Below are 19940 nucleotides of genomic sequence, written 5' to 3' on the forward strand. Positions count from 1 at the left end.
CAGCCTGAAGCGGCTTTACTGTACGGAGCACCAAAAAGAGACCCTCATCCTGTGCTGCAGCGCCACTCTGTGGTGATGCCTAAGTACTGCCATCTTCCCCTGCAGTCAATTTTTTTTTAAAATACTTGCTTAAAGTAACGTTTCTTCTATTAAGTAAAGCCACACACTTTTATGTTAAATCTAAAAGTTAATAAGCTGCAAAAACATTCATATAGAAAGGCAATATTGTTATTATTTAACACCAGTTTTATCCGCTGAGCTCCTCCTCTTCTCCGTTTTCACGCTAGTGGGCGATGAAGAAAGGTTGCCATAATCATCCAACTTCACAATTTGACAGTCAACACCATCTTTAGGTAACAAAATATAAACCCAGTAGGTGTTGCAGCAGATTTGGTAAAACAATACCTTAAGAAAGTAAGATTTATTTTAAAATGAGCAGTCATATTTCAATACTGTTATAATAACGTTAGCTAAATGGTAACACTAGCTATTTAACGTTGGCTAGCTAGCTAAAGTAGCTTTAATTCTGTCTAGCAAAAACCTTATAGATTATGGCGGTTATAAGCGGTTTTTTACATCATTAATGTTATTTTATAGATATGAGAGACCAATATTCGGTATCCAGTTTAACTCTTAAGTATGAGCGATTTTGTTAGCATGTTAACTGTTAGCTTGTTAACTAGCGATAGACACAAAAATATATTTTAACGTGTGTGTGTGTGTGTGGGGGGGGTAGCACTTTGCTGATGCCAGATTTATTTAATTCAATTTGTCTTACATGTAGTGGGATGTAGGTGCGTTGCTAATAAATTTAGAGACACCTTTAAATAAAATAAAGAATAAGAAAAAAAATATATGTATATATATTTAAAAATACACTAGGTTTCAAAGTCAAAAGCAACTAGCTGCAATGCAATACATTACAAACTAATTATAAAATTACTGCTCAGAAATCAAACTTTGGTGAAGTTGTCTTTGCTCGTGAATATTAGGTAATGTAATCCTGCTCGTATTGTTGATGTTTCATATGTTATGTTCTAAGATGCATTGCTCCTGTGATACTTGTGAGCAGGTAACAGGGATGGCAGCATCTAAATACAAGCGCTCTCTCAAGAAAAAGCTCAACTCAGAGCTTGCCATGGTTGTCAGCAGCCTCAGGAAAGAGAATGCCTACCTGAAAAGGACCCTGGCTGAACTGACCCATCAGCAGTCGCAGCATAATAAGCTTGTAGAGGTAATCATGCTCACACTGCTAAGTCTAATTATTTTTACAATTTTTTTGTATCAATACATCCTGCCAATATTTAAAAGATGTTTTGTTGTGTCTCCATGCAGAGATTCCTCTCTCTTGAAGCCATCAGGCTCGAGTGTACCCGGGAATTTAGGACGAAACATGAGAAAACTGCTTCACCCTCTGAGCAGCTGTGTGAAAAAGAAAAGAGACCAGTGGATGCAGTGAGTAGCATATCCCGTTACTCCAGAGAGATTGAGGAAATCGAGGAGAAGCTTGAGGTCATCTCAACAAGGTGTCAGTATGTCGAGAAAAAAGTTACAGGGAAGCAGGTATAGCAGATTTTCAAATTAGAGATTATAATGTCGGAAGCAGTAAAAACAAACAGTTCTGTTTAACCCAGTACATCTTTCTCTTCAAATCTATAGACCATATAGCATTGTCTGGTTAAAGCACAGAAAAAGGTCTGGAGCATGTTAGGCATGCTTAATTGCTTGCCAGGTTTTTTGCCCTGCTACTACAGGGGACAGCCAGTGATGTCAATGCAAATAATTCCTTTCCCACAAGGGGTCACTGCTGAGTTTTCCAACACAGCTCCCCTTAAATGTCAGTCATGACTTTTGTATTCATTTGGAAAGGCAGGCATCAGTGTCTGTCTCTTTCTCTGAAGCTTTGTATTTGGGAAGTTGTATTAGCTGAGTAAGTTTTATCTCAGACCTTTAGTTTAGCAGTCTGGATGCTCAACAGCTTCTCCTACCTCTATGAATGCTTTACTACCATTAATAAATAAATCTTCAAATGTCCTCCTCCTTTATCCTGACAAAACTGAGTATCTTGTGTTTGGATGTCTGTCACTAAATTGTCCCTCTCGCCAACAACATCAAATCATCTTCTAAGCACCTTGGTATCATCCAGGGGGCCTAAAACAGTTTTGCCCAATTTTTGCCCAACTGGTCAACAGGATGAAGCTTAGTGGGTCATACTGGCCAGCTTCCTATAGAGAGTCCTTCGAGTAGGAATTCTGGCTCAGTGGAGTGTTGTTTATAGACCAGTGTGTCATTGAGATAGTTCCACTGCATGCCACTAGCTGGTGACTGTTGTGGACAGACGTGTCCACTGTAGGTGCAATGGGAGCAACATTTTTCTGCACTGGTTTACTGGTGGAAGAAAGCTGTCTGAAAATAGTGGAAGCAGAATGGTTAGTACCATCACCTTAGACTAAGAAGGTCCTGGATTTGAATCCAGTAGCTGGGCCTTGATTGGCGATTCTAGCATGAATGTTTGTCAGTCTCTCTGTTATAATCTAGCAAACAAGAAAAGGTCTCGATGTTGTGTGGAGCATTTTTAATTGCTTGTTAAATTTGCAGCTGTCCTGCTTCAGATGCAGTCATGTGAATGTGATTATTTCCTTCACACTGCTCACATTACTCTTAGACTTTCCAGCATCTGTTTAGCTAATTAAGCCCCTCTTGCCCCAGTTATACCACTAGATAGCAGCAGGTATTTTTCAGTCTCACTACCATTAGGATACTGAGAGCCATGATAGTCATCATAGAGATGTTATGGATCTTTTTTGAACTGTTCTGCCTGCCAGCTAGCTTTTGTTTTTTATCGTAGCAACTAAGAGACTGTTAATATGAATTGCTCATTTTCAAATGTGCAGTATTGTTTTGTGTCTTTCTGGTCTCTCTGGTAGGACTCCACAGCTGATGAACAGGTTTCCACGAGTAATGAAGCTGTGGCAGAGGTCCAAATTCATCTCAGAGATGTAAGTGTTTTCTTGGCACAGCTGGGAAATGCCCCCTGTGTTTTTCTATCCACTCCTATCCTTCCCCTTAATCTTCTTTTAGTCCGTTTTTACTTACAAGTCAGGCTACAGTATACATGTCGTACTAAGTGTTTGTGGTTTGGAGACATCTTTCTGGCAAAGATCTGTTTCTGTCTTTTCTTTTATGTGCTTCTCATTATTTCATTCAATGCCCTGAGGCCTTGGAAAAAAACAAGCAGTGGCTGGAGTATGACCAGCAGAGAGAGGCCTATGTGAGGGCGATTCTGGCCAGAATGTTATGGCTGGAGAAGCAGCTGAATGAAGCCAATCAGGCCCGTTCACAGCAGCACAATGAGGACCATTCAGACGGTGAGCCAAGAGGATAGTGGGCAGTGGACACTCACCACTGGGGCGACAAGGGGCAGCAGTCTGTCACAACAAGTTTTTAAAATATCAAGATTGTCCAATAGTAGCCCACTGTAACAGAATGTGTCCTCATGTGCTTCATTTATCTTTTTTTAATGCAACATGGCACACATCTGAGTAGACATGCTTTTGTTTCCCACTTCTGCTTTTAATTTTTGATTTCTTTTTCTTATTGTAGAGAAAGAGAAAATAAGCCAGATGCAGGAGCATTATGAAAGACTCCTCCAGAAAGCCAAGGATGAACTGGAGGTACTGAGGGAACGAGTTGAAGTGACCCACCAAAATCTGATGATCACCCAAAATTGGTATGTTTGAAAAATCAAGGCATAAAAAATAGATCAGTAATAGACAAAGTGTGGACTGCAGCCCTCTGGTGGACTGTACCTGTATTGCAGGTGGGCTACCAGGAGTTACTTTTTACATTGAAATATATTTGAAAATATATTTTATAATTGCCAGTAGTTTTGCTTATTTTATAATTCCAATTAAATAATCCATTAAAAATGGATTAACTTTAAGAACTACGTGATTTAAAACGGAATTCTTAATTTTCTTTTCTGCCTTTTTTTGATACCAAAAACAAAAGCAGACAGGTTATCTTTATACTTTAAAATGGTTAGCAGTCTGAAGTTTGAGAATGGCTGTAATGATTATATGTTTCCATTTAAGTTGGTGGTTAGCTATTTGACAGGCAAAAATGATCTGTAGGTGCAAGGAAAGAGAAAGGGAAGTGGAGGAGCTCAAACAGCAGCTGCAAGCTGAAAGGTTGAGCAGAAGCACACAGGAAGTGCAGAATTGCCCTGAGGATGAAGAGCAACAACAGAGAGATGTGAGAGAAGTCCTCCAGGGCGTGCTGGATGATGAGAGAAGAAGGTCGGGAAACTCTGAGCTGCAGGTAAAAAGTAAAAATCTTAATGTGCTCACATGAGGGAAGAAAGAGCCAATGAAATCACAGAAAAATTACTCTCCAATCAGGCGAATCTCTTTCAGAGGTTTATGTTAAATCGTCACCATGCAGACCAGGAAAAGATTGCAGACCTAGAGCGACAGGTATGACAGGCACATTTACTTTCTGTTAGTTTTCGCAGTTTCGTGTTGCTGATTTACCCATTGTTAATGATGGCGCAGATTAATGACAATGCACAGAGGATGGCCAGTTTGTGTTTTTTAATAAGTCTTTTGGAGATAAAAAGGTTGCAGTATGCAAACACAGTGTGCTCTGTTTTGTCTGTGCCTGCCTTCTACAGCCACACATTATCTCTTTTATTATAGTGTTATTCATTCAGTTCATCGCAGTGACAATTTTTTACATTTTAGATCCAGATTTCTTCACAAGACCTTGAGGATGAGAGGCAGAATTGCTCTTATTTAAAGAAGCAAATGGTCAAAGTTCTGAAGGCATTGCAAAAAGGAAAAGGCCATGTGGCAAAGCAGTTAAAGGTTGGCGTCAGTATCTAATCAGAGGATGATAAGACTGATCTGTGATCAAACTTAAAGCTGCATTAATAGAGTTTTTACCCCTCAGCCTTTAAAGGATAAAGAGTGCCCACCCCATCATGGTGTGGACGTCAACGTTTCTGAACATGATAACTCATGAACAAGGCAACACAGGATTTTGTAATCTCGACCTCAAGATCAGAGGTCAAGTTTTCTTAAAATCTTGTAATAACTTAAGAAGGAAATGACCTAGGAGTTTCAAATTGATACCATAGGTTTGTCTACTAGGAGGCTGAGGGGTAGCTCTAGCAGCTGCCAGTATTTTGTTTTCCTTTTTTAACAAATTCAGTGTTGCAGGCAACATTAATTTTCATTTGGAGCTGTGTTTTTATTTGCCTGGTCACTGAATATTCAGTACTTACTGCCTTTTGTTCACCTGAGCACACCAGATGTTTCCTCACTTTGCGTGTCTGCTGCTGTAATTTCTTCCATTGATAATTTTCTGCACGAACCACAGTTAAAGCAAACATTCAAAACGAATTCAAGTTGTAAAATCAAGTAAAAAGCAGCACCTTTCATACTCAGCCTACTCTGTTATTGTAAAAAATAGTGTAGCTTTAAGATTTACTTTGGAATAAATTTAGCAGTTTTCTTTTTTTTTTGTTAGTTTTTTTAATCCCAGGACTAAAGTGTAACTGATGGATGTTGTTGTTTATGTTAGAGAGAGAAGCCGGATCAGAGCTCAGGGGAAACGAACCCTCCCCTGTCCCAGTTCTCCAGACCCAGCCTGACGTCCTCGCCTCACAGCAACTTGATGAATGAAAGCTTCCTGGAGTGTCCCGTCTGCCAGGCCGAGTATCCAGTCAGTCACCACCGAGAACTGATGAACCATCTAGAAATCTGTCTAAACTGAGCTGAGCCTGGAAGCTCTTTAATGATGGATCTTCTTTAAGATGGATTGGTTGTTAAATTAAAGTTATTTTGATAAATTAATGTGACAAGTTGCTTAAGCTGTGTTTGAAACGAATCCTCAAAGCTTTGATTAAACATAACAGCAAAGATTTCCCCAGAAATGTAACTGAGTTTGGAGCAATCTCTGCTTCATCCAGCACAGCCAGGCAGCTGCAGCTGCTTACAGCTCTTGGCAGCATACTGTTGCAGCTGCTTGAAATCTGTAATTAGCAATAAATGCACTATGTAAAGGGCTACATCTTGTCTTCATTCTATAGTATTTACAGATTGTTTCTCTAAACTGGCCTTGTATTATCTGGACTGGACTAGCACACCAGCTGTGCTGGATGCGGAGGGATTGCAGAGGAATAACACCTTGCATGTTTGTGTACAAAATAAACACTATTAGTTGGAAAATTGTTTGAAGTTTGGTTTAAATACTCTGTCGAGACTGTGCTCCATGTAATAAATCTACTGATATTGATCTTTTTTTGATGCACTCAAATTATTTTTGGTTTCAACTGATATATACAAATATACAAGCAACTATTTGATGTTTTGAGTGTTGTTGCTTTTTAGCAGGAAGTGTTTTAGCAAACGGCAGTGGTAGGTTTATTTCTATAGCACATTTTATTACATGTAAACTATGTGCTTAAAACAGAAGGCAGTGAAAAGAGCAAAATAAAATCAATTTAGAAATATTTCCAAAGTGCAGCACTTAACAAATTTCTCAGACTACTTGTCATTAAAAACAAGAAAACACATATTTTAGAAATTTATCAAAAAATAGTTTAAAGCTAAAAACGATATGTTATTTATTAGGTAAACAACAAACCAAATTCATGTTTTTATGTCCAAATGTGAGTAAGCACATCATCACGTCATCACTTAAAGTGAAAATGCAAAGACTTCCTTTTAAGCATTGCAGAGCAAACAGCATCAGAAAGTCTAGTCTCCACCCTTTCTCCTCCCTTTTACTTCTTATCAGCATCTGTCAACATTCATTTTTCTGTTTGTCTGCAGGAGTGAGCAGTGTGTGCATTTCACATTTAGTACCTTTTCAGCCTGCATGGATACAGACCTTCACATTCATTCCCTTCACTTGAGAAACTTGACTTTTTTTTCTTTCTTCTCTGAGCTGCACCACTCAAATCAGGTTGCTACCACTATAATGGAAACCGCAGCTATCAGTGCAGTCTTTCTGGTCTCTGTAGCTGCAAATGCAGGAGCTGCAGTCCTGGTAACCTGTGGACGCAGGCTGCTTGCCAATAAGACCATCCTGACGCTCAACTTGTTCGTGGCTGATCTGCTGTTCGTCAGCATGATCCCGCTGATTGTGACAGTGCGTTGGACCGTGTCCTGGGAGCTGGGGTATGCAGCCTGCCACACATTGCTCTATGTCATCTGTATGAGTGGCTGTGTCACCATCACAACCTTGGCCACGATCAGTGTGGAGAGAGTCCAGGCTATTCTCTGGCTGCAGACTGTGCCAAGTCTGGCTCCCAGGATGGTGACTGTGACCCTCGTCTTCATCTGGGCTTTCTCTGCACTCACCTCCCTCCCCCTCAGTCTGTTCTTCACTGTGATGGAAGTGGATTTCCCAAAGCTGGTATGGATGAATTTAAAAAAGAGGAAATATTTCTACAATAGAGCTATGCCTATGTTTGTTATTATCTCCGCAGGAACACGGTCACATCTGTACTCTCAAGTGGCCTGACCCAGCAGGGGAGATTGTGTGGAACGTAGTCTTCACTGCCCTGAGCTTCCTTCTCCCAGGACTCATCATTCTGGTTAGTTACAGCAAAATATTGCAGGTGGGTTAATGCTGTCTTTGCTAAAGATGGCAGGCAGCGAGGAGAAGGACAGATCAGCTGTTGTCTGTTTTTATGCTTCTAACACAAATTATAAAAATCCAGCTCTGAATTTACCGTTTTCTCAATTTACAAGTTTCTTACATGAAGACAGAAATATACATGAGTTAACTTAATTTTTAAACGAAAAATGTTTTTGGCCACTTCAGTTTCTTTTTCCAGCTGTCATTATACTTATATTATTAATTAAATAAGCATTCTTCCTTGAATTAATGCATGGATATCCTGATTTCTTAGACATTTCTCTGTCCCCGTGGGGGGGGAAATGTGCGCTTACTAATTATTACCTTTGTGTGTACGTTCAGTGCTCTCCGCTATCAACTGTTAACACTAAACTGGGCAACCAGTTATGCCAATGTATCCATGAGTGTGACACAGAGAACAGAAGAACATGGTGACCAGCTGCAAATTGATTTTAGCGCTCAGTAGACTTTATGGATGAGACAAATAAAACTGTTTCCATGCTTCATGTGTAAATCCATATACAGCTCAATCAGGGTGTGTAAATGGTTTCATCATGTCTCTGTAACCACAGGTGTTTGCATTGTATCAAATATTGTATTTCTGTTCCAGATTGCTAAAAATTGCAGGTTAAGGCTCCGACCCAGAGACCGTCAGCAACCCAGTGGAGACTCTCCTCACTACTACATCTCCTGCCAGGATATGAAGCTGTTCCGTACTATGCTGGTCTTGATGCTTTCCTTCTTAGTCATGTGGAGCCCTATTTTCATTATCTTCTTCGTCATACTGGCCCACAACATACAGGGTCACATATATGTCTCTTCCACCATGTTCTTCCGGGTGGTGACGTTCACTCTGGCAAATTCAGCGCTCAATCCCATCCTCTACTCGGTCTGCCAGTTCAAGAACAGCTGGCGCAAACGCTGCTGTGGCTCAGTTGTGTTTCCAGTGAGAAAAAGACCCACCAGTGGGTGAACACTGGGAATACATCCATAATCATGTCAAATAGAGCAGGGATGTCAAACTCATGTTACATTGCGGGGCCACATACAGCCCACTTTCACCTTTAGTGGGCCACACCAGTGAAACTCTTCTTTCTCTCTGTGTAAAGAAGTCTAAATACACATTTGAGATATCTTAATATAAGAAAAAGAAGTGCAATTTCAACCATATGTCTTATTTTCCTACATGACTAAGAAATGCTGCTGTATTAAATGAATCTGTCAGCATGACATGGTAAGAAATTAGAAGAAATAAATGTACAAAATTACAGAAAACGTTCTAGTAGCTTGTTGTTCAGATTGTCTAGTAAATATAAAACAGAACATGTTTTTTTTCTATAGTAGTGAAAAAACAGGGATTTTATCAGTTCCTTAATTGTTCATATATTTGTTCATTACTTTACTGTAGTATGAATGGCTGTGGTGGTCTTTTTCATTAGGCTATAAAGCTTGATTATTTTTACAAAATTTTACAACATTTTTAAAGCCTTCCAGTGGGCCAGATTAGAGTCTTTGCCAGGCCAAATTTGGACACCGGACATTAAGTTTGACATTCCTGAAATAGTGCAAAGCATGTATGTCTGGTGGCTTTTGATGTACAACATACCGTATATAAGACAAAGAGTGTGAATGCAACACCTACAGGATTCTGCATTAGTTTCAAAAGCAGTGTTTCCAAAAGGTTATTGAGGGCTATCTATCTATCTATCTATCTATCTATCTATCTATCTATCTATCTATCTATCTATCTATCTATCTATCTATCTATCTATCTATCTGTCTGTCTGTCTGTCTGTCTGTCTGTCTGTCTGTCTGTCTGTCTGTCTGTCTGTCTGTCTGTCTGTTGTGCTTTTGGCTCAAATACTGCCAAAAGGTTTTGCATATTGTTTGACCAACTTATTTCTTATCCTCCTGAGTTGTCCACCTGGTGTTTCACTGCATTTCTGACTTTTTTATGCTGTTGTCTCAAAGGTTGTAACAGCATCATAACCCTTTAGCTGTTTCCCAAATGACTGATTCACTTGTTCTATATGAAAGACTGGAACCTTTCTTTGAACTGCACAGTATGAAATCAATTCTTGTAAACTCTAATGACCATCTTTTACACCACATGCCCATCCTGATGCAACCACAAAAGAATTTGTGCCTCCTTCCCAGGATTAAACTGAGGAATCTTTCTTTTAAACCATTACACACATATTTCAAATAGTGGAATTTTTATTAACTGCACAAATTTATAATTCAAAAAATACATAATTAATATACTGTATTTGTCATTTTACACAATATCTTATGGAGAAACTTAATGGATGGAAGAGATTGTTTTTGTCTTTCTCTCTTACAACAGGCTCTGACACCATTCTTTATCTATTCACTCTAAATAGTAAAAAAACCCAAACTGAATAGTATAGGGTGGAGGAAAGATGTTTGTTAAGGAAATGCTCATGTGCCAGACAGAGTCCAAATCAAATGACATGCAAACTGTTCTGGTAAGCTGATGCACCACATAGATGATGTTGTTAAAGCCAGACTGAAACAGATCAGGATGTCAAGCTTCATGTCAGCTGTGATTTGTCCACAAAACATTTGTTTGGTTTCTGCATCCAAGGCTGAGCAAACTGCTGCAGACAGCTATGGTCTGACTGTTCTGTCTAAAAGAAATAAACAGTTATATTTATCTAGCTTTTTTCTAGGGAATCAAATGTTATTTATTCCTCTGCTTTTGTTTACTGAATATAAATATTTTTGCAGATCTCGTAAATCGTGATTTTAATTGTCTTTTCGCGCTCTTATGGTGGCAGCGTAAGTTTAACAGCAGGGAGGCCTTGGATGGGCAGTTCTTGAGCAGCAGCTGCTTGTAAAAGCTTTACGGGGTGTTTTTGGCACAGTGTACACTTTCATTGCTAGGACCAATTCTGTTTACATTATACATGCTTCCCTTAGGCAGTATCATTAGAAGACATAGCATACATTTTCACTGCTATGCAGATGACACCCAGCTCTATCTGTCCATGAAGCCAGATAACACACACCAATTAGTTAAACTGCAGGAATGTCTTAAAGACATAAAGACCTGGATGGCCGCTAACTTTCTGCTTCTTAATTCAGATAAAACTGAGGTTATTGTACTCGGCCCTGAAAATCTTAGAAATATGGTATCTAATCAGATTCTTACTCTGGATGGCATTACCTTGGCCTCCAGTAACGCGGTGAGGAACCTTGGAGTCATTTTTGACCAGGACATGTCCTTCAACGCACATATTAAACAAATATGTAAGACTGCTTTCTTCCATTTGCGCAACATCTCTAAAATTAGAAATATCCTGTCTCAGAGTGACGCTGAAAAACTAGTTCATGCATTTATTACTTCCAGGCTGGACTACTGTAATTCATTATTATCAGGATGTCCAAAAAACTCACTGAAAAGCCTTCAGCTAATCCAAAATGCTGCAGCAAGAGTCCTGACAGGGACTAGAAAGAGAGAGCATATTTCTCCTGTTTTGGCTTCCCTTCATTGGCTTCCTGTTAAATCCAGAATTGAATTCAAAATCCTACTCCTCACATACAAGGTCTTAAATAATCAGGCCCCATCTTATCTTAATGACCTTGTAGTACCATATCACCCTATTAGAGCGCTCCGCTCTCGCTCTGCAGGCCTACTTGTTGTTCCTAGAGTATTTAAAAGTAGAATGGGAGGGAGAGCCTTCAGTTTTCAGGCCCCTCTTCTGTGGAACCAGCTTCCAGTTTGGATTCGGGAGACAGACACTATCTCTACTTTCAAGATTAGGCTTAAAACTTTCCTTTTTGCTAAAGCATATAGTTAGGGCTGGACCAGGTGACCCTGAATCCTCCCTTTGTTATGCTGCAATAGATGTAGGCTGCCGGGGGATTCCCATGATGCATTGAGTTTTTCCTTTCCAGTCACCTTTCTCACTCACTATGTATTAATAGACCTCTCTGCATTGAATCATATCTGTTATTAACCTCTGTCTCTCTTCCACAGCATGTCTTTATCCTGTCTTCCTTCTCTCACCCCAACCGGTCGCAGCAGATGGCCGCCCCTCCCTGAGCCTGGTTCTGCCGGAGGTTTCTTCCTGTTAAAAGGGAGTTTTTCCTTCCCACTGTCGCCAAAGTGCTTGCTCATAGGGGGTCATATGATTGTTGGGTTTTTCTCTGTATCTATGAAGCGCCTTGAGGCGACTTTTGTTGTGATTTGGCGCTATATAAATAAAATTGAATTGAATTGAATAATCATATCATCATAACAATAATTAGCATCTTCTACTTCTTCATCATTTAATCACTGATGGACAGGAAAGGATCCTAAGATGTAATTTCATCGTTCATCAAAACATAATTTTGAGCTTTATTTGTTTACATTTTTCATATAATTGAGGTTTTATGCTATATTTTCATATAGTAGGTATGCCTACTCTGTGGGCTGACAAGATGGCAGACCTGCAAAACAAGTGCATTCACTCAGTTTGCTCAAGATCAGAGCGGGAGAGCCTCTAGCAATTTTAAATCTTGATAGTCATGTAGAAAAGCTCCCTGTGGATGATGCTCTCTTCCCCTTAAGGTGTAAATCTTAGAGAAAGAATTTTATGAAGCTAGTGAGTCCACCTGACAACTAAACCTTGCTCAGCATTTCCCTCTGGTGGGGAGTTCAGCTCATTTGTGTAGACTGCCAGACAGAATGGCTCTATTTTACCCACAGCCATTGGGTGAAGATTGAACATATCCACAAATAATATAATTTTATTCATGCATCTTTAGGTAAAGGGGCAGATAAGTCAGGTCACAAGCTAATACAGGCCCAAACAATGATCAATAACAATATTTTAAAAAGCACTGAAAGGTGAAGTTAGTAACACTGAATAATTTGTTACACGGGCATTATTCTGCTTGAGTCCTTGGATTCATCATGCTACAGTGACACTTACCACCCATGTAAACATTGTTCCAGCCCTTCATACCAGTGGACAAAAAAACAGCATCTCCCATCAGGATGATGTCACACTGCTATAACTGTTATGGCATGGCTCAAATAACACAACAAAAGCCACCCCAGCTTCCAAACTCCTCAGATCTCAATGCAAGAGCATCTGGGGGATGTGCCAGAACAGGGCTGATCCACTGAGACTCCACCCCTAAACCACACAACACCCACAGAGGTCCTGTGTCAACGCCCTGACTTAGGAGAGGGGCTATTTGGGTGAAAAAGGGGAAATCTACAAAATATTACACAGTAGTCTAATGTAGTCAGTGATCAGTGTTTATTACAGGAAACTCCAAATACATATTAAAAAGTGAGAAACACTTGACTGACTGTGGTCATATTGTTACTGGAAAGTCTGTGTCCTACTCTGGTGATGAATGGTGACATTTATGAAGCACAGACACTACACAACATCTTGCAGCACACACAATAATATCCACTGTTCTCTCCCTGGTCCAGCAGCTGCTGATACTTCTTAGAAGCAGCCTAATAGCTTCATTCTTCCCAGCTTCATTTTTCAAACCTCCCAGAGGAGGATCACGCTCCTCTAATTCTCTTGCATTAGTAATATCACTGTAAACATGCGCAGGATATCAAGTATTGTAATCATGTGAGTATTTGTGCACTTTTCAAAAGGCCTGTGCATATTTGTACCAAGATGGGTCAGAAGCATGCAGGCCTGACAGCCACAGTGAGTAAACATATTAATCAGAAGTAAGAAATGAGATGATGACAGCCTTATAGGGCTCCAAGAGCACCCTCCTGAACAAGCAAGTGTCTGGCATAGAAGATTAAGAAAAAACTGCAATAAAACTGTGAAGGTGGTGGCTTGCAGCAGTATTAAAGCATGAAAAGAGACGAGTGTATTTTAGAGACCGTTTAACCTGCCCTTTGTTTAAGAGGATGAGGGGGATGGTACTGAGGCAGAACAGATGTCAGAGTGACAGGAGGGTTTCCCCACACCCCTCCACCACAGGTCAGAAATACTTTGCATCCTCCAGTCGTCATGGAAACCGAGTGCAAACCAGGAAATATACCCACAACATTTTACAAATATGGGAATATTTAAGAAAGCACAAAGTTTCGGTGACTTTATCGGCACCAAAGAACCCGTGATTTGTAACGGCAGCGTTTTGACAGTCAACATCTGGTTTTGAGCCAAATGTTGCAGCTACATTTCCATAATCACAATTAATTGTCAGCGGGTTTCCCATCCGCTTCCCGCATAGAACGCTCGTGTGCGTCTGCGCCACAGACGACAGTCCGCTGGCTCATGTCAGAGCTTCTTCTTCTCCCGCTGATTCACGAAAAAAATTGCACAATTCCGTTGCCCATTGGGCGGAATCCTCCAAGACCCTGACACGAAGAGAGTGGCGTTTGCTGAAATCATAGGCGTGGTTTTGGATGAAGATGCTCCGTCTGCTCCCGTTGGGATCCCCACCTGCCCTCACACCGCGTTTGTCACCGAGCCAGCTGGAATATTCCTGAGCTTCAAGACTCCACAGCAAGCGTCACATTATATATTTATTATTATTGCTTTTGTCTCGGAGGGTTTAGATTTCTTTTCGTCTGGAGGTTCGGTGTAATTACGGCGCTGTGGGCGCACGGGTCGCCCGGTTTTATCACCTCCAGAGCGGCGGTGGCGCACGGAGATAAACAAGAGCGGACATTCGCGTGGCCTCCAGGCAGAAGCGGCTGCAGCAGCGGTGGGAGAGGAACCACAGCGGAGACCCTGGTTCATGTGTAGGGCTGTTCGACGCGCAAGTTGTGCCCGCTGCGGATCTCAAGGATGGAACATACACACAAGATACCCAGCAGATCGCTCTGGCTCGGCTTACTTGTGGTGGCGTCAGTTATACTTCTAGTGGACAGCAGGAGACCCAAGCCGCCTCGCTGTCCCTTAGTGTGTACATGTTCCAAAGATAACGCGCTGTGCGAAAGCGCAGGACTCATCCCTCGCAGCTTTCCCCGAGAAATCACATCTTTGTAAGTTCTATTTAATATCGTTTTGAAATAAAAACCCACTGCAGCGATGAACGCAACATGCTTAGCTCTACCTGCTGGTTAAGACGTGGATTTTTCCGCCAATGCTGCATAATAATTGCATATCCAAGGAACAGACTGCAATAAGTGATCGTCAGTCTGTGCTGTAAGCCTAAACAGTATGCGTGTGTGTGTCGTGTTTTCCCCCCACAGATCATTTGTCAAGTCTGAATTCACTGAAATTCCGAAAGAGAGCTTCATCCTCACGCCCGCTCTGCATCTCCTGTGAGAAATCTCTTAGGAGTTTTTACTTTTTTCTTGCTTTTCTTGCACTCTGTGAGCTGATCAACGCCATGTTTAATGTTCAAGACATTTCCCCCTTCAATGATGCTACACATTATGATAGAACGGGTGTTGCTGTGGCTATTGATTAGGTTGGAGAAGCCTTAAACCCAAAAAATCATTTGCTGAAAACGTGGTTTTCCTGCATCCCTTTTCATGGCATGGTGATTTTAAATCTCTCTGCTAGGCTTTCTTCCAAGCCTTGCATTAAAATGTCTCTGTGTATAATAATGTGAATCCAGTAATTTACGGGTAATTCCTTCTTTTGATGAGGGAATTCATTTCCTCATTGGGTGGAGTACTGACAGAGACACTGTGTGTCTAAAAACAGACATGCAGGCCTGCAGGAATCCTCAGAGAGCACAGATCCGTGTCTTAAAAGTATGTGGTTTACAGTTAGCAACAATGGTTTTCTATTAGGCAAGATGTATTTTTATTATCCACTCGCTGACCCTGAATAGTAAAAATATTAACTTGAGATTTCTCCATGCAGCCTCTTCACAGCCAACAACCTGGAATCTATAAATGAGGATGCATTCATTGGTCTTCCTCACCTAGAATATCTGTGAGTAGTTGGTACAAAATTATCCTTCAAGTTGGTTTTTTGTTTTTTTGTTTTTGATTTTGTGATTGTTTTGTTGCATTTGCCTGACATTATCTCCCGTCTCCTGCATTTTATCCAACAACTTTTCAGATTCATTGAAAACAACCAAATCAATTCGATATCAGCGCATGCTTTTCGTGGACTGAAAACCTTAGTACACCTGTAAGTACTTTTTCTTTTTTTTTACTAGAGGTATTAAAGAAGCAAACACTACAGTTGCACGGGGATTTAATTTTGTGACCTATTTAATTTAAAAATCTAATCACTGGTGACCTGCTTTAAGAGGGAGAACAAGAGAAGCTTTCTCTCATTTGCATCAGACATTGTAATCTATGTGCAGGTGCAGACAAGCACTGTTCCAGTAAAACGCTGACAGTTTTTATTGCGCAACTTGTATTGCCACATAGACACTTCTCCCAACATTGTGCAGCTGTTATGAATATGATTACGAAGCAAATCCCGCCACCGTCAATGTCCACTGTAAATGAAAGTATAATATTCTTTCATTGCAGATTTGTGAAAGTACATTATAAGTTAAAAACGCTCTGAGATTTTCTTTTATTGATGCAATAATATTTAAGATAAGGCTCTAAAGAAACTTATAAAATACTACCCAAGTCTTCTCAACAGGAAAAAGCCTTTTTTCCACCGTCTTCATTGTAGCAGAGAAAGCCATAAAATGGCTGAGGAGGCAGTGCTAAAAATAGCTTAATGTTTCCTCAAACCCACAATAAGCAATGTTCCTGCTGTACTCTCCAGGGTGGCAATATGTGCCCCAAGCTTCTTAACAGATATCTGTGTACATACAGAAATACTGCATAAACAGATTATTATTTAATAGTTTGAGATGGTGTGGCTATGGGGAGGGTGGGGGGGGGAATGCATGCACATATAATCAATGTGGAAACCAGAAACTAAGCACAATTTTTTTAATCTATTTTCAGGAGTCTGGCCTACAATAATCTTGAGACGCTGCCCAAAGATTTGTTCAAGGGTCTCGAGGCCTTGACAAAAGTGTAAGTATGAATTTTACCTTTGCCTAACAAAGAGATTCATTGCGTTTCAATTTACATGCGTGCCACTGAGATAAATGAGTTTTCTGTGCAGCCTTCTATATATAGAACACTGTATCATTATTCCACTTCAGCCGAGGCTCGAAAAATGTGTGGGCAGCTGGTGCTTTTAACACTATTAAAATTGCATGCAGCAGTGAGGAAAGAGATAAGTTTGCAATCTATCACCCACTGAAGATGTCCGGTTCTCCTTTATAGTCCCCCTTGATGATAATGAGGGCAAAGATTGAAGCTGTGAGGGCCACAGAGCAAAGCTAACAGTAGTCACACTTCAGTAACTCCAGCTTTTGGGAATTAAATGCATTCATAAAGCAGAGGCCTTTCTGAATGCATTTAATAGAGCATGCGGAGTTTAGTTTGGTGGTGTTTTCCCTTTAGAGACTTGAGGGGGAACCAGTTCACCTGTGACTGCAAGCTCAAATGGCTGGTGGAGTGGATATACAGCACCAATGCCACCGTGGATCAGATTTACTGTAAAGGCCCGGCCTCGCAGCTCGACAAAAAGATCAACGACCTCCTGCCACAGTCATTCGACTGCATCACCACAGGTGGAGTACAATAAATACAGTTGTTTTCTCTCAAAGTTTCACTGGATTAAAAAAAAAGTTATTTCAAGTGGGTGTTTTTTGTTTCACTTGCAGAGTTTGAATCCTACCAGTCCATGGATTTTAACTCCATATCAGTGGAAGCATTTTCTTTTGGGAATGACCAGTACGTTGTGTTCGCTCAGCCCTTCAGTGGGAAGTGCAGCTTTCTAGAGTGGGATCACGTGGAGATGGTCTTCAGAAACTTTGATTTTATTGAGAGTAAGTGAAAGACGCATTTTTTTGGGAAAGGGCTGTGCAAGTTTGAAAGGAGGGGTGATTCAAACCTCTCAATGGCGATAATTATTGGAGGTGAAGATATTTACTTTTTATCCTGTCTTCTGCTTCACCAGGTACATCCACGGTGGTCTGCAAACCCCTGGTCATTGACAACCAGCTTTTTATCATTGTGGCTCAGCTGTTTGGTGGCTCGCACATCTACAAGCGTGACACGTCCGCTAACAAATTCATCAAGCTCCAAGGCATCGACATCCTGCGAATCCGCAAACCAAACGACGTTGAGACGTTCCGCATCGATGGCGAATTCTTCTTCGTCATAGCGGACAGCTCCAAGGCCGGGTCCACCACCATTTACAAGTGGAACGGCAATGGCTTCTACTGGCATCAGTCCCTCCACCAGTGGTATCGGGACACCGATGTGGAGTACATGGAGATCTCCTCCAAGCCTCACCTGATCCTGTCCAGCAGCTCCCAGAGGCCCGTCATCTACCAGTGGAACAAAGGCACCAAGATGTTTGACAGGCGCACCGACATCCCAGAGATGGAGGATGTTTACGCTGTGAAACATTTCCAGGTCAAAAACGACCTGTATATCTGCCTGACGCGCTTCATTGGTGACTCCAAAGTGATGCGCTGGGACGGGGCCCTCTTTAGGGAATTGCAGACCATGCCTTCTCGTGGCTCCATGGTATTCCAGCCCTTCGCTGTGGGAAACTGGCAATACGCCATCCTTGGCAGCGATTACTCTTTCACCCAGGTTTACCGCTGGGATGCCAAGAAGGGCGAATTTGTTCGATTTCAGGAGCTGAACATACAGGCACCGAGGGCCTTCTCTCCAGTTTCCATAGACAACCGTCAATTCCTGCTGGCCTCCAGTTTCAAAGGGAAAACTCAGATCTATGAGCACCGGATCATCGATCTGAGCAACTGAGCTAATTTTTCTTCTGTTGCAGATTGGTTGGTGGGTGAATTTTGTGATTTTTTTTTGTCTAGACAGCAGGCTGTTGCAGCAGATGCAGTGCTGAACAACTCAGAAAGCGTTGATCCTAACTTGAGAACAGCAGCCATTACTCCTACTGATTTTCAAACTCTTCTAGTTAAATTAGTGCACAGTAGATTAAAGGATAAATGTATGCATCTCAACCAAGCATATGACCGAGATGCATTTTGAGTCCAGTGCATGCACCTCAAGTTAGGATTAGATCGCATATGTTGTCAAGTCATTAATGCATGACCAGGGCCTTACACGGGCCGTCCCATCCCAATAAATGCAGATCTATGTTCACTAATACATCTAACACTGGCCAGTAACTTTTTAATTTTTAATGTGTGTTCAGCCTTTTGTGTCACTCAATGTTTATACATTTCTAATGTCATATATTTATCTACAGAAACAAATGAAATTGTACTTTTTAACCTATTAACATGTTTAACTGAAGAAATCTGCCAAAATGAAATGTTTACATTTTTCCTGTCTTTCCATTTGTAAATGAAGCTTTTAAGAGTTTTTAAGAGTTTACCAACGACCGCGACAGATTATTATTAGATAATTGTTGGAGAATGATTTGAAATGATGCCTTTGATTTGGAAAATATCAAAGGTTAGAGTCTACTTGTATATCCTTGCAGCTTATGCTTTTATTGTAATAGTTTGCATAATGTTTAAAGCATTGAAAATACAGCTGTTCACAACTGGGAACTATTGAAGGTATTTTCAACCATTTTTGGGCACTGAAATGAAGGAGGACATTTGTCATAATGCTTTACCTTTGACTAATGTGACTGACTGTGTCATAATTAGGATTGATATCATGCAATTTAGAGTCAATAAAGCTTAACATTTCATCGGAGTTCCCTGCTAGTGCTGTGTAGCATGATATGTCTTCAGTGTGACATACTTAAAGCCAAAAACACAACAGCATATCTAAAGTACTGTGCAAAAGTCTTGAGCCAATCCTCATTTCTTTATATTTTGATAGGAAAGGGCAATTTATTCAAACATACATGGAACTGATTATACATCAAAAGTGGTTCAGATTTTCAGTCCAGTTCTTCTGTAATTTGGCACACTTCACCCTTCCCTAAGAATGGCTTTCTCACAGCCATCCTTCCACTGAGACCTCTGATCAAGCTTCAGTTAAGAGCAAATGGATCAACTGAAGGGCCATTTGAATCTCTTTGGTCCTGTGTCGGGTCTTTGCTGGATTTCTTTTTCTGTTGCTTAATGACATCACACTCAGATACTGTTAATTGGTTAAAAAAATGTATGCCTTCCATTTCTTTTGTCCTCCACATGTCTTAGAATTTTTCAAGGCCTTTTGAAAGTCATTTTTCAAGCAATAACTGTTTGGGAAACATCTTATTTGTACACAAATACTATTTTATGCCTGTCAAACTGTGATCTTTGACATCATTCATAGGCTCTGTGGTTTCAGTGTCCAAATAAGGATGGCGAGGGACCTTCAGAAA

The 19940-nt window shown here is 40.7% G+C and overlaps 3 protein-coding genes across 12 annotated transcripts; all 3 read left to right on the forward strand.

Moving 5' to 3' along the window:
- Positions 1-17: 17 nt before the first annotated feature.
- LOC146561052 (centrosomal protein of 55 kDa-like) lies at positions 18-6230 on the forward strand. 10 transcript variants are annotated; one of them, XM_085296776.1, is made up of 11 exons: positions 18-83; positions 288-353; positions 1073-1234; positions 1336-1563; positions 2928-2999; positions 3218-3368; positions 3604-3730; positions 4134-4320; positions 4401-4475; positions 4743-4865; positions 5584-6230. In XM_085296776.1, exons 3-11 carry the CDS (start codon positions 1082-1084, stop codon positions 5773-5775), a joined length of 1308 nt encoding a protein of 435 aa, XP_085152902.1. In that variant the 5' UTR covers positions 18-83; positions 288-353; positions 1073-1081; the 3' UTR covers positions 5776-6230. The 10 variants fall into 10 exon arrangements, with proteins under 10 accessions (XP_085152902.1, XP_085152906.1, XP_085152910.1 ...); XM_085296780.1 differs by lacking the exon at positions 288-353 and having other exon boundaries at positions 60-83; XM_085296777.1 differs by lacking the exon at positions 18-83 and having other exon boundaries at positions 151-414.
- A 652-nt stretch (positions 6231-6882) lies between these two features.
- Positions 6883-8620, forward strand: LOC146561053 (free fatty acid receptor 4-like). The gene is made up of 3 exons (XM_085243222.1): positions 6883-7422; positions 7496-7627; positions 8258-8620. The coding sequence occupies exons 1-3, from the start codon at positions 6883-6885 to the stop codon at positions 8618-8620; spliced, it is 1035 nt and encodes a 344-aa protein (XP_085099348.1).
- A 5269-nt stretch (positions 8621-13889) lies between these two features.
- LOC146561054 (leucine-rich glioma-inactivated protein 1-like) lies at positions 13890-19321 on the forward strand. Its single transcript, XM_085296790.1, has 8 exons — positions 13890-14632; positions 14843-14914; positions 15465-15536; positions 15666-15737; positions 16520-16591; positions 17027-17196; positions 17290-17454; positions 17586-19321. Exons 1-8 carry the CDS (start codon positions 14436-14438, stop codon positions 18401-18403), a joined length of 1638 nt encoding a protein of 545 aa, XP_085152916.1. The 5' UTR covers positions 13890-14435; the 3' UTR covers positions 18404-19321.
- The last annotated feature ends 619 nt before the right edge of the window (positions 19322-19940 follow it).

The sequence above is a fragment of the Mchenga conophoros genome, linkage group LG13 (genome assembly GCF_057382185.1).
Source record: "Mchenga conophoros isolate Kocher_MC1m ecotype Shallow Benthic linkage group LG13, M_conophoros_male_GT1.1, whole genome shotgun sequence".
In the NCBI taxonomy this organism is placed as follows: Eukaryota; Metazoa; Chordata; class Actinopteri; order Cichliformes; family Cichlidae; genus Mchenga; species Mchenga conophoros.

Excerpts from the sequence above, each read along its gene's own strand:
- LOC146561052 (XM_085296776.1), top strand. The coding sequence starts at position 1,082 with ATGGCAGCATCTAAATACAAGCGCTCTCTCAAGAAAAAGCTCAACTCA. Across the intron at positions 1,564-2,927 it reads AAAAAGTTACAGGGAAGCAG|GACTCCACAGCTGATGAACA; the intron begins GTATAGCAGATT and ends TCTCTCTGGTAG. Across the intron at positions 3,369-3,603 it reads CAATGAGGACCATTCAGACG|AGAAAGAGAAAATAAGCCAG; the intron begins GTGAGCCAAGAG and ends TTCTTATTGTAG.
- LOC146561053 (XM_085243222.1), top strand. The coding sequence starts at position 6,883 with ATGGATACAGACCTTCACATTCATTCCCTTCACTTGAGAAACTTGACT. Across the intron at positions 7,423-7,495 it reads AAGTGGATTTCCCAAAGCTG|GAACACGGTCACATCTGTAC; the intron begins GTATGGATGAAT and ends TTATCTCCGCAG. Across the intron at positions 7,628-8,257 it reads GTTACAGCAAAATATTGCAG|ATTGCTAAAAATTGCAGGTT; the intron begins GTGGGTTAATGC and ends TTTCTGTTCCAG.
- LOC146561054 (XM_085296790.1), top strand. The coding sequence starts at position 14,436 with ATGGAACATACACACAAGATACCCAGCAGATCGCTCTGGCTCGGCTTA. Across the intron at positions 14,915-15,464 it reads ACGCCCGCTCTGCATCTCCT|CCTCTTCACAGCCAACAACC; the intron begins GTGAGAAATCTC and ends TTCTCCATGCAG. Across the intron at positions 15,537-15,665 it reads CTTCCTCACCTAGAATATCT|ATTCATTGAAAACAACCAAA; the intron begins GTGAGTAGTTGG and ends ACAACTTTTCAG.